The 12,218-nt window shown below is 44.4% G+C and overlaps 1 protein-coding gene across 4 annotated transcripts in view; it reads right to left on the minus strand.

Annotated features, from left to right (window-relative positions):
* LOC108710765 (transcription factor COE1) overlaps nucleotides 1-12,218 on the minus strand; it is a 402,967-nt gene that overhangs the window by 41,843 nt on the left and 348,906 nt on the right. For all 4 annotated transcript variants that reach the window (XM_041586021.1, XM_041586022.1, XM_018251928.2 and 1 more), the window contains exon 11: nucleotides 12,104-12,192. In XM_041586021.1, coding sequence (XP_041441955.1) covers nucleotides 12,104-12,192 — 89 coding nt within the window. The remainder of the gene's footprint in view (nucleotides 1-12,103; nucleotides 12,193-12,218) is intronic.

A 12,218-nucleotide genomic window follows, 5' to 3' on the forward strand; every position in this document is an offset into this window, starting at 1 on the left:
TTCTGAATGGTAAGACTTTGATCTTTATGGTTAGTGGCAGGTCGGGAGATGTGAAAGTCCAATCGTACGTTGATTCGTACGATCAGATCTTTGCTTCTGTGGCCAGCTTAAAGGAATAGTTCAGTGTGAAAATAAAAACTGTGTAAATAGATAGGCTGTGCAAAATAAAAAATGTTTCTAATATACTTAGTTAGCCAAAAATGTAATGTATAAAGGCTGGAGTGAACAGATGTCTAATAAAACAGCCAGAATCCAATTTCCTGCTTTTCAGCTCTATAACTCTGAGTTAGTCAGCGACTTGAAGGGGGGCCACATGGTACATTTCTGTTCAGTGAGTTTGTAATTGATCCTCAACATTCAGTTCAGATTCAAAAGCAACAGAAATGACCCATGTGGCCCCCCTCAAGTCTCTGATTGGTTACTGCCTGGTAACCAGGGTAACCAGTCAGTGTAAACCAAGAGAGCTGAAAAGCAGGAAGTAGTGTTCTGACTGACATGTTATACATCAAATCACTCCAGCCTTTATACATTACATTTTTGGCTAACTATATCAGAAACATTTTTTTATTTTGCACAGCCTATCTATTAACCCAGTTTTTATTTTTACACTGAACAATTCCTTTAAGGGTCTGAATTCTCTGTCCTATATTCTTGGAACTATGGGCGAATGACTAATTAATCAATGTTTACTTTATCTGAAACCTTGTTAAGAGCTAAAACTAAGCTGACCAAAGGTTGAACCATCATGGTCCGCCTTTTGAAACTTCTGCTATAGAAGAAGCAACCTACTGTATTTCATGCTCAGAAAATCTCCATATATGTTCCAGTCTTCATCTATCTTCTCGTTTCTTAGATTTTGCAGTTACGGGTCTATCTTGGTGGCACATTCACGAACACTCTTCATCAGGGATGGACTGGGGTATGCGAGACCCCAGGGGCTCTGACATCCACTCTGGGACCCCCACTGCTAACCCATTCACTCACCTCCAGACCCTTCTTCCTCTGTGAGCACCTTACACTTATATTTGCCGTTATCGGGGAAGGGAGGGCATCGAGGAGTATAGACTGAGGCAGGTGAGGACCAATCTGGGTTGGTGGGGACCATGAGGGCCGGGGCCAACCGGGTTTTTTTCCTGGTGTCCCCCAGGCCCAGTTCTACCTTGCCATTAGTGAGCTCCCATTCTCAGGAGTGCCCTGATCTAAACTAGACTTCTTCTGACGCTTATTTTGGGCAATCATTCAATGCATCTCCCTTATTTATACCCTCCAGCAAACTTTCCTGCCTTTGCTTCTCCCCCAAAATGTATTCTCTGGAGCAGATTGGGAGACTCTTTCATCAAAGGCACCAGAGCCCATGTGCTTCCCTTAAGTTAGAGTACCATAAATACCACTAATTGCCAATGAAGAACACAATAAAGCTGGATAACATTGACACCTACACATAATAGTTGAGGCAGATGAAATAAAGACCAGTAAAACCCGAGACGACGGATTGGTTAGTGGAGCCATTCAGTGACCCAGCATGTCTGCCTTGGTGTCCCAGAGTACACTGTACAGTGACCAGAAAATTACAGTCCCCTTCCGTGTCACTCCTCCCCCAGCAAGCATGCTGGCCCGAGGCGTGTTTGTGTTCAGGATGTAATATATTGTCTTTCAATCAGAGGGGAGAAGTGAGGAACATACAGGGGAAACATGCCGTGCAGGTCAGAAAAGCAATAAAGATTTTACAGAGCTGTCCAAGGTGCTAAATTTTCTCAATAATGGCTTTGGCACTATAGAGTTAACCTTTTGTTTACTGCCAGCATGAGGGGAGTCCAGCAATCATGGCAGCACATGTTTACTCCCCACATGTAAATCTGATGGCATAATGTAAGGGATCTGAAAGGAAAGCGGCACTATGTTTATTGTCTGGGAACAGACTGTATTTATTAATCTTGGGGTGCACTGAATCTAGCTATCACACAAAATGAATAAACACAAAGGCAATGTATAAAGGAGGTTTTTTTGTCTCCCACAATTCTAATGAACTGCAAAGGGTCTTACAAACCCATTAACATATGCTTGTATTATTGGATAAAAAGGAATATACACAAGGCAGATTTTGTTCCATGCCCTCAACTAAATATAATAAAAGCAGCTGGTTTATAGTTATCCTGTTTTACATGACAATAGAGGGGGCTGTTCCAGAGTCCTGAAGGCTTGTGCCAAATAGGGGCCCGGTCACAACTCTTTTGACAGCTGCGTGTGCAGAATCAGCCATGGCTACAGGGACAGGCAGACTGGGTTATCACAAAGTGTCAGCACTAATGACAAATACATCAGAAAATGTCGTGTAGGGATGAGGACAGTGCTTTATTGGAGTATGTTATTAATACACACATACCTTTAGCCAATATTATTATATCTTATTATAGTAACAATGAGAAAAAGGGCCTTGGTGCCCAAAACATGTCGTGTGGACGAATAATAAAAATGTAACTTGCAGTTATTCTGCTTTCAGTGTGTGATTCCCAAACTCTGGATATATACTGATAATAACATTGAGGGCGGCCATCATTGGGCACAATGAGTATTCTAAGGCTTGAGGGATTAAGCAAATTCTCCATGGATTTAACCCAATGTCACAGTCAGGTCACTGTGTGTCCTCCTGCTTCCTAACTATCACCTCCTACTATTGCCCCCTGGAGATTTTCCATGCTCATTTTGCAATTGCAGGTTTTCTAAGCATCAGACCTATTGGATCAAAGTCCCCTGCCTCTGTAAAATTATAGGTAAAAGCCACAATAAGCCCCTGTACACGATTAAAACCAGGACAGATCCAATGGACCAAGATGGATGATTTGGTTTGTGATATTACCAATTGATAATTGCTGTCTGATTCCGAGAGCTGCTCCTTTCCATCCCTGCTGCTCAATTACTGTCCTGCCTGCAATAATAGACTTGTAAAAGCTGTTACTTCGATCGGGTAGCCTGCGCACAGCTGCCTGGGACAGATGACTTTACAATGATGGATCACACAGCAAAGCCATGGTGCCGAGTTCTCAGCCCCAGGGAGAGACACTAATGAGCCACAGCTCTGCTTGTATCCAAGGGAAAGGATCAGCAGCTAAACTGAGCCCCCCTGAGGTGTCTGTCTCACAAGACATCTCCACGAGCATGGGCAGGTGGAAACAGACCCACTTCCCTCAATCAACTCTCTGATGAGAAACTGACTAACCAATAAGTGGGACATTCACAGGAACGGTCTTCCCAGAGCATTATAAAGGTTTCAGACTGTGTGTGAGCAAGCGCTGGAGAGATGTGGGTTCTATATCAAATGTGAAGGTTTCTAATGGAAGAAACACATCATTCTTCTCATATTATGCTCAAGGGTCTTTGACCTTCTGAAATAACAGGCTGCGAGTAAGGGATCAATTTGAACTCCCCTTTGAAGGTCCTAATTTTGGTCAGGGACCCTCTTGAACATCCAGCCTTTTGTCATGCCCACCTTAGTGCATGAAATTGGTACAGATATAGAAACTTATTGGTGTATCAATGATTCACCGATATAAGAATATGTAGTATATGAAGCAAATATTCACCCCAAATCTCACCCTAACTGACCTCCAAGCTGGGCTTTCAGAGGAATCTAGAAGAGAAAATGGCAATTCTTCCCAGTTCCCACCCTAACTGCCCCTCAAGATGGGCTTTAAGTGGTATTTAGGAGAGCAAATGGCCATTCTCCCTAGTGCTCTCCCTAACTGGCCTTCAAGATGGGATTTCTGAGTAATCTAGGAGAGCTATTGGCCATTCTCCCCAGTTCTCACCCTAACTGGTCTTCAAGATGTACTTTTAGGGTATCTAAGAGAGCAAATGGCCATTCTCCCCAGATCTCACCCAAACTGGCCTTCAATTTGGGCTTTCAGTGGTATCTAGGACAGCAAGTTTCCATTCTCCCCAGTTCTCACAGTACATACCCTTCAATATGGGCTTTCAGGATTATCTAGGCAGCAAATGGGCATTCTTCCCATTTCTCAAACTAACTCAGGCATGTCCAAAGTGCGGCCCGGGGGCCAATTGCGGCCCGTTTTCAAATTGACACCAACCCTCAGCCTCCATCATGAAATTAATAATAATGAGGCCCCCCAGCACAGTGCGATCAGGAATCCCATAGCAGTAATATTAAGGCACATTAGTGAAATGATCTGGCACATAGAGATGCGCTGTTTTCACATACTTCTTTAGAGCTGAAGGTGTCAATAGACGTACTGACGTGCCAGTACAGTAAACTAAAGACGTATGGCGTCACTATGTTCCAGTACGTCACCTTCAGCACACAGGAAGCAGTATAGACCAAGTTGCAGATCATTTCACTAATGTGCCCAAATATTACTGCTAAGATTACTCGATTCCTGTAATTTAATGTTAATGGTTCAAAGAATGTAGGGCTGACTGGTCGGCCCTAAACACATTTTCACCTCACCAAATCTGGCCCTTGTTGCAAAAGGTTTGGGCACCCCTGCCCTAACTGGTCTTCAAGATGGACTCTCAAGGGTATCTGTCAGAGCAGTTGGCCATTTTCCCCAGCTCTCACTCTAACCGGCCTTCAAGCTGGGCTTTTAGGGGTATCTAGGAGAGCAAATCTCCTACATACTTCTCACCCTACCTACCCTTCCATAGAGCTTTCAGGGGTATTTAGGAGAGCAGACAGCTTTTCTCCACACTTCCCACCCTAATTGGTCTTCATGATGGGTTTCAGGGATATCTAGTACAACAATTGGCGATTCTTCCCAGTTCTCACCCTAACTGGCCTTCAAGATGGGCTTTCAGAGGTAAAAAAACAGCCATTTTCCCCAGTTCTCACCCTAACTGGCCTTCAAGATGGGCTTTTAGGGGTATCTAGGAAGGCATGAAAGCAAGCGGTCATTCTCTCCCGATTATCACCCTAGTTATCAAGCTAAGGCATTGAATGTCTTCAGATGGATTTCTTGACCCCTACACTATTACAGTCTGTTTGTATTACAGTCTGTTTTTTGGTCACAAGCACAGAGAGGTCAATTGACTGGAACAGGAATTTAACACAATATTCCCTGAAACACAGCCATAGGGTAGGTGGTAACTACAAAGTTTCATTGCACTTTAAAGGACGGGTGGGAGGGGGGGGAATCACTATGTGCCTGTCTGCTGATCGCATGCAGCTCTTCACTCATGGGGGTGGCCACAGGTATCTGTGCACCTTTGGGTATTCACTGTTTATATCTTGTATGAAAAGATCGAATGGCTGCAAGTTGCCCAGCTGCGTTCTAGTATGGAGAATATAAACTGGCACCTGCTCCTTTGCCTGTTCCTGAGCCAGGTGCTATTACTCCTGGCAATCAGGAGGGACAATACACCCCGGCAGCAACTAAGCAGCTGATTTACTAAATTGCTCTGATTTGAGGCCTCACTATTGCTGCTGTATCTCTCGGTGGCGTGCTTAAATTGCTCTGTGTTTAAATATTCAGCATGAGGCTAATGTGAACTGATGAAGTGGAACTGCAAACATTCCCTTTCAATTGAGACGGAGGGAGACAGAGCTGCCGAGGATCATGAGGGCCAGGGAGGTGAAAATTATTTATATTTAAGGCTCTCGCTGACAACTCCCATTATTGTAAGGTGCTCTTAATTGGCTTAGTGCTCAAATTCGTAAATTAGGGGAAATAGGCTGTGATTTGGCAGCCCTACGCCCTACTGCATTATCAGTGACAGAGAGAGAGAGATGCCCAGGCTTCTTACATTCATTTTATCTTCCATTCTTGTATCCTAAACTCTCTCTGTATATTCCTATAGAGCAAGAAAACACTATGACAGTTGAGGGATCCGATGAGGCTGAGAAAGTCTTATTTCTATAATTATGGGGGATCCTAAAATTATCTGACTATTGCTTATTCCGTTGCCTATCTCTCTATTTATATATCTGTCTACATGAGTTTTATAGGAGCACATTAAGTCTCTAATTTGCTAATGGGTGGGGCAATTAAGTCCCTTTCTCTCTCCTAGTGTATAATGAGACAACATGACTGTTATATAAGCTCCTTCCCTGCTTGAATACATCTTTCTTTGTCTAAGAGCACTTTGTATTTGGGTGCTTAATGTTCTATAACTGTCACAGTGACTGTAGAGCAGTGATCCCCAACCAGTAGCTCGTGAGCAACATGTTGCCCTCCAACCCCTTAGATATTGCTCCCAGTGGCTCAAAGCAGGAGATTATTTTTGAATTCCAGTCTTGGAGGCAAGTTTTGGTTGCATAAAAATCAGGTGTACTGCCAAGCAGAGCCTCAGTATAGGTTGACAATCCACATAGGGGCTACCAAATGGCCAATCACAGCCTTATTTGGCACCCCAAGAACATTTTTCATGCTAGTGTTGCTCCCCAACTCCTTTTACTTTTGAATGTTGCTCAAGGGTTCAAAAGGATGGGGATCCCAGCTGTAGAGGGTCACTGGCAATGTGGAGGCCAATCCGGTTACTAGTAAATGCTACACTATCCCTGCTGGATGTAACATTTGACTGCGTGACCTTCATCACAATATCTAATCTTTTTAATCCCACCATGCTTTCTACCAGCAAACCTCACTCTCCCTTTCACACTTCATTATCCAAATCTCTCTGCAGGAATCCGTAGGCCTTTTATATGCCCTTTATATCCCTTTTGCAATCAAACTCCCCCATATAGACAAGAATGGGATCCGGAGTTACATACTAAGGCAAAATTGTATCAATAATCTCTTTATTTCTAGGCCTGCTGCTCAGACAGTTGCTTTTCAGCCCTTCTTGAAATTATACCCCTCAGCATACTGTAACACCTATTTGGGCCACTCGGGGTTAATTCACCAGCTAGAACACTAGAGCATGGGTTACACGCGACTTACACCCAGGGCAGGGCCTTCGCTAAGTGGAAGTGTTCCCTCTATGGTGTAGTGCAACTACATCCCCCCCAGGCTACTGTGCACACAAAAACAACTTGGGCGCCAGGAGGTTCTTAAGAATCAGGAACGGTTTATTATGCCAAAAAGGGCAAATGACCACAGGTTTAATACTCGCAGGAGTTGAGGAAAACAGCATATTGAGAGTTCACACAGATCAAAGGCAGGCTCACACAGAGAGTACACAGGCAATTGCAGTACAACCTTTCCCTCCTGGAAGTTGTCAGGAAAGCAGCTTCTACCCTACAGTCCCTCTTCACTGAGGTCCCTGACTGGAGGCAACACACAGAGCCTCTGGGAAGCTACTCCCTTTCTGCAAATCCTTGTTGGAGCTTCAGCTGCTCTTTCTCTCTATCCTCTCTGCCTTTCTCTCCTAGAGAGACTATGACAAGTCTGCTCTAGTATATCTGTTCCTCATTCACGGGGTTACCTGGTCCCCGACTTGGACACATGCCTTCTTCTGGGCCTATTGCACTCAGTCCCCCTGAGCACATCCAGCTGGAATCACATCCAGAGGCAAAAGAGGAAGAGGCCACTCCCTGCACACACTATATAGGAGTGTGTCAGAGCAGTGTCATCAAATCTCTCAGCCTATCACTGTAAAGGTTATTCTGTAACAGGGATTCTACCCAATAACCCAAGGAAATGGTGAAAAGATTAACTCTATAGGGCCTGTATCCCTATAGGGCCCTACAATACCTTGACCGTCTTTGGTTGATAGGGGATGCTGGGAGCTGTTGGCTCATTGGAAGCATTTCAAAAAGAAGGGTTAAGAGTTCCCATAGAGGGGGAAAACATATCACTTTTATTGATGTTGTGTTGCTATAGCAACCTAAAGATGGCAAATGACACAGACACTCATCTGGCAGTTCCAGCAAGCAAGTTCACTTCCCAGCTGTCCATATGGATGCAGCGAGTATGGTTATGAGCAGACCATATGGTGAAGGAATTAAAATCCCGACAATTGCGATGTGACTGCACCGTTGAGCCAGGAGGACGGATTCTCAGCAGAGGCAGCTCCCTGGCATTAGCCTTATCTCATGCCTATATGTAACACTGCATGTATTCTTCCCATATGTTGTCTCCCAGAGCATCTGAGGAGCCAGTGTGGAGAAATCTGTACAGAGCTGTGGGCAGGCTGCTTTGTGAGATATCTGTGTGTATTGAGTAGTGCTTCCCCCAGACCTTTCCTTTATCAGCTTATCCCTTACACAGATTTGCCAAGTAGTGTTTCTCCCAAACTGAATCCATTAACTCTTTCCTCTGAGTATCACTCATGTATTATAAGGGATAATGTACCCCCTACTGTAAATGATAAGGATATTAGAAGTCACTGAGGGGTTGTTCTGTGACCATATAAAGGCACAAGGCTGCAGGCTGAGTTATACAGGGAACTCTGAGTATCACTCATGTATTATAAGGGATAATGTACCCCCTACTGTAAATGATAAGGATATTAGAAGTCACTGAGGGGTTGTTCTGTGACCATATAAAGGCACAAGGCTGCAGGCTGAGTTATACAGGGAACTATTTCCAAGAATGAGGAGAGCACTCAAAAAAATATCAATTATGCTGTGATTATATTTATTCAAGGCTACTACACGACATGTTTCGGATCCATGTTGATCCTTTATCAAGTGTGATGCATTCTACTATATAGCTGAGGCAGTGCGGGGAACGTTCCTATTAATTCAAGTTATACAGGGAACTCTGAGTATCACTCAAATGGATGAGTTCAAAATCATTGTGTGTTTACATGTGGGCTGCTCTGCATTTTACTCCCAGTCCGGCCCTGCTCTGCACCCCATTCACAACATAGAAATTGTGCCTTTCCGTGTAGCGGCAACCTTTGTCTCGTTGCAGTACCCCGTAATGCCAGCCCTGGGTATGTACACCCTGGTATAACTCTGTGGATCCCATCTCACAGTCAGAATATCCTTTCCAGCATGGCTGCTAAGCTGTACAGTGCATTTCTGTATTATAATAATACACTGTCTGGCAGGACCGCCATCAGAAATCAAAGGGCCCCATACAACAAAATTTCCTGGGCCCCCTGGGCTGCGCCCACCGCAAGCCCCACCTACAGGTCCGCCCTCCCCACTACACAGTAAAATAACAAAAAAAATATTGGTCTCTAGGGTTCCCACATGTTAATAAAAAATAAAAAGATATTGGTGTTCAGGGCCCCCCATAAAAAAACATTTGTGGCCAGGGCCCCCCCATTAAAAAATATTGGTGGCTAGGACCCCACATGACAAAAAAAATTGGTGGCCAGGGCCCCCCCCCCACATTATAAAAAAATTGGTGGCCAGGGCCCCTTAAACGTCCATGCCTTCCCGAAGTCAGCAACTCTCAGAAAGATGGGGGGCCCGGCTAATCAAGTAAATGTGGCGTGGCTGGGGCCCCCTTACCCTCGGGCCCCTTAAACTCTCCCCCCTGTCCCCCCCTGATGGCTGCCCTGCTGTCTGGTCCGGGGCCATCTGGAACCATTCCAAGAGACAAGTGTCCAATTCCTGTCTTTGATTCCTGCTAATAATTGTGTCACTCATGACATCAACGTCTCTATCCCTCATGTTATTGGAATTGTTATTGGAATTGTGAGTGGTTTGGGCATTAGTGCAAATCCTACAAGGGGGGGGTATAAATAAGCAGCTGCCGCTTCACCGACAACACAGTAACTAAATATAATGCTATGCAAAATATTTGACGCACTAATGACATGAAAGCTGACGAGAGAGAGGATTCTCATGCAAAGCCACGCATAAGATGGCCGACAGGCAACACTGACATATTGGCTTCTCTTGTCAACAAAGGGCCCTAGAATGCATTGTAATGTTAGAGACATCTGTCAGCAAAGGTATTATTTGTTGCATAGCAAGGACACCTTGCTTTCCTGGAAACGACACCCCAGAGACATCAGATCACTCCATGCCACTCATGAGACTGCCATCCATTTCTGCTTGTTGCTAAGACCCTACTTGTCTTTGTGCCATGGGGTTAAGCATGCTGCCAGTGATAGTTAAGCAACATTTTATTTTTTTGTTTTCTCACTCTTTAGTCAAGGTAGTAGGAAAACTTTTATTACCAATATTTGCCATGGATACATTTGGCCCCTGACCCCCACCCGGTGCATCGGATCAGGATTAAACAAGCAGAGCTGGAAAGAGTGGCAATGCCTTAAAGATGCATTAACCATTAATAGGTTGCTAGGCAACAGCACAGCAGGTAGGACATATTCGTTACAATGAAGTATTGGAAGGAGAGACGAAACCCATTAAACCTTGATATTCTAAAGAGGAGAAAAAACGGGATGCCAAAAATTGTTTTAAATAAACTGTGCCATTTCCTTAAGTGATCCCAGAACGGCGAGTTTGGAAGGGTCTGTGCTGGTAAAGCCTGCGCTAATTATTAATCCATACATAAAGAAAAGGCAAACTAAAACCTCCAATGCCTACAGGTGAGCATTTAATCAGAAAATGGATATAAAGCAAGAATGAATGCATATTTGCCAACTCTTAATAGGGACAGCTCCACCCCACTGGGTGGAGCAAATGGAGTTTGGGGATGGGTCAGTTGGATCATGGGTGTAGCCTATAATATCTGCCCTATTTCTGTCTAATGTAAATTTTCCATAGAAGAGGGGGGCTCAAGACTAAAAGGGGTGGGGTTGAGGTGTGGTTGATATGGGTAATTATTCTGTCTTATTGGAGCCCCATTCTAATTGTTGGTGGGCCCCTCCACTCAGATGATTAATAGGTCCCCCCTCTCTGTTGGGGGGGGTAGCCCTTTTAACTTAGAGGTATGGGGCCCCCGTTATTCCTGGTTGCACCTCTGCTAGCGGGTCTCGCTTCTAAGTGACCCATGTGGTCAGTTGGCGTGTGATGTGGAAGGGGTTAGCAGTGACCCTTGAGGTCAGATCCTCTGGTTGGCCCTAGGTACCACAGTGTGACACTGCCTTACTGAAGGCAAATCTTTTCCAGCAATGCCACCATGCTCTGTGTCGCTTTATTTTATAGGCAAAGCCAGCTTTATAAAAAATGGCTACCTATCCCTTTGGATATTCCCCCAAGCAGTGTGAACTTGCCCTTTATTTTCTCATCTGCAAGTCCCCATCATTTCTCTTTCTGCCATTCCAGCCCGTGAATGTTAATTCTCCAAGCCCAAATCATTGGTTACCTAGTCCCTGTCAGATCCCCTTCTCTCAACCCGTAATGGCATGTAATTGTATTAGGATGTATAATTCATAAAGCACTCTCTATAGGCGTTAATGCTTTCAATCAACCCTGTGCTCAACCTGACCGAATATTTGTTTCCAAAGTGTGTTAAAAGAAAATGGCCATGCATGGGTGAGTGTGTGCAAATGGCTGGGAAATACAATAAAAATGTAAACACCTGGAAAGCAAACTGAAGTGAGTTGGGCTGAGAGTACCCAGAATCTGCAGTACGTTTTGTACTGGCATGCAAACCCCTGTAAGGAATGGGAATAAGGGTTGCTCCAAGGCAGGCCAGTTTAAATTATTTCCTTAACCACATGTATACTTGTGCCTTATAATCCCATTCTGAGCTGGACATTCTACCCCCCCCCTGTATAATGTTTCATTTGAAAGCTTTGCAAAACAAGCAAGCACTTAACAATTGTCCAATTGCCATTTGGACACTGGATGGAGCCATTTACCGTATATACTCGAGTATTAGCCATCCCAAGTATAAGCCGAGGTACCTAATTTTACCTCCAAAAACTGGGAAAGCTTATTGACTCGAGTATAAGCCTAGGGTGAGAAATGCAGCAGCTTCTGGTTAGTTTCAATCCAAAAATTGAGGGTTTCTCTCCCATTGGAGGTGCCAGCGTCTCGTTTTTGGATGCCGGCGACCATTCTTGGACGCCGGCGAATATTCTTGGGGACTATTCTTGGACGCCGGCGACTATTCTTAGGCGCCGGCGACGGTTTTTGCGCTTGACCCGAGTATAAGCCGAGGTAGAGTTTTCCAGCATATTTTGGGGGCTGAAAAACTCGGCTTATACTCGAGTATATACGGTAGTTACAGTGTATCCTGTGTCTTTTTAAAAGCATTGCAATATATATAATTGAATTAGTGAAGGCAAATCACACACAGATATAAGGAAGACCTCACATAAATGACTTGCTACTGTATATTACCTTTGGAAGCCTCTCTGGGTCGCCTGGGTGCCTTGGGATGACTTTTTGCAGTCTCTGGAACCCATAGTCAATAGTTGGCTCATTTAGGGCTGAAAGGGATAATTAAGGGAAAATA

The sequence above is a fragment of the Xenopus laevis genome, chromosome 3L (genome assembly GCF_017654675.1).
Source record: "Xenopus laevis strain J_2021 chromosome 3L, Xenopus_laevis_v10.1, whole genome shotgun sequence".
Taxonomy (NCBI): domain Eukaryota; kingdom Metazoa; phylum Chordata; class Amphibia; order Anura; family Pipidae; genus Xenopus; species Xenopus laevis.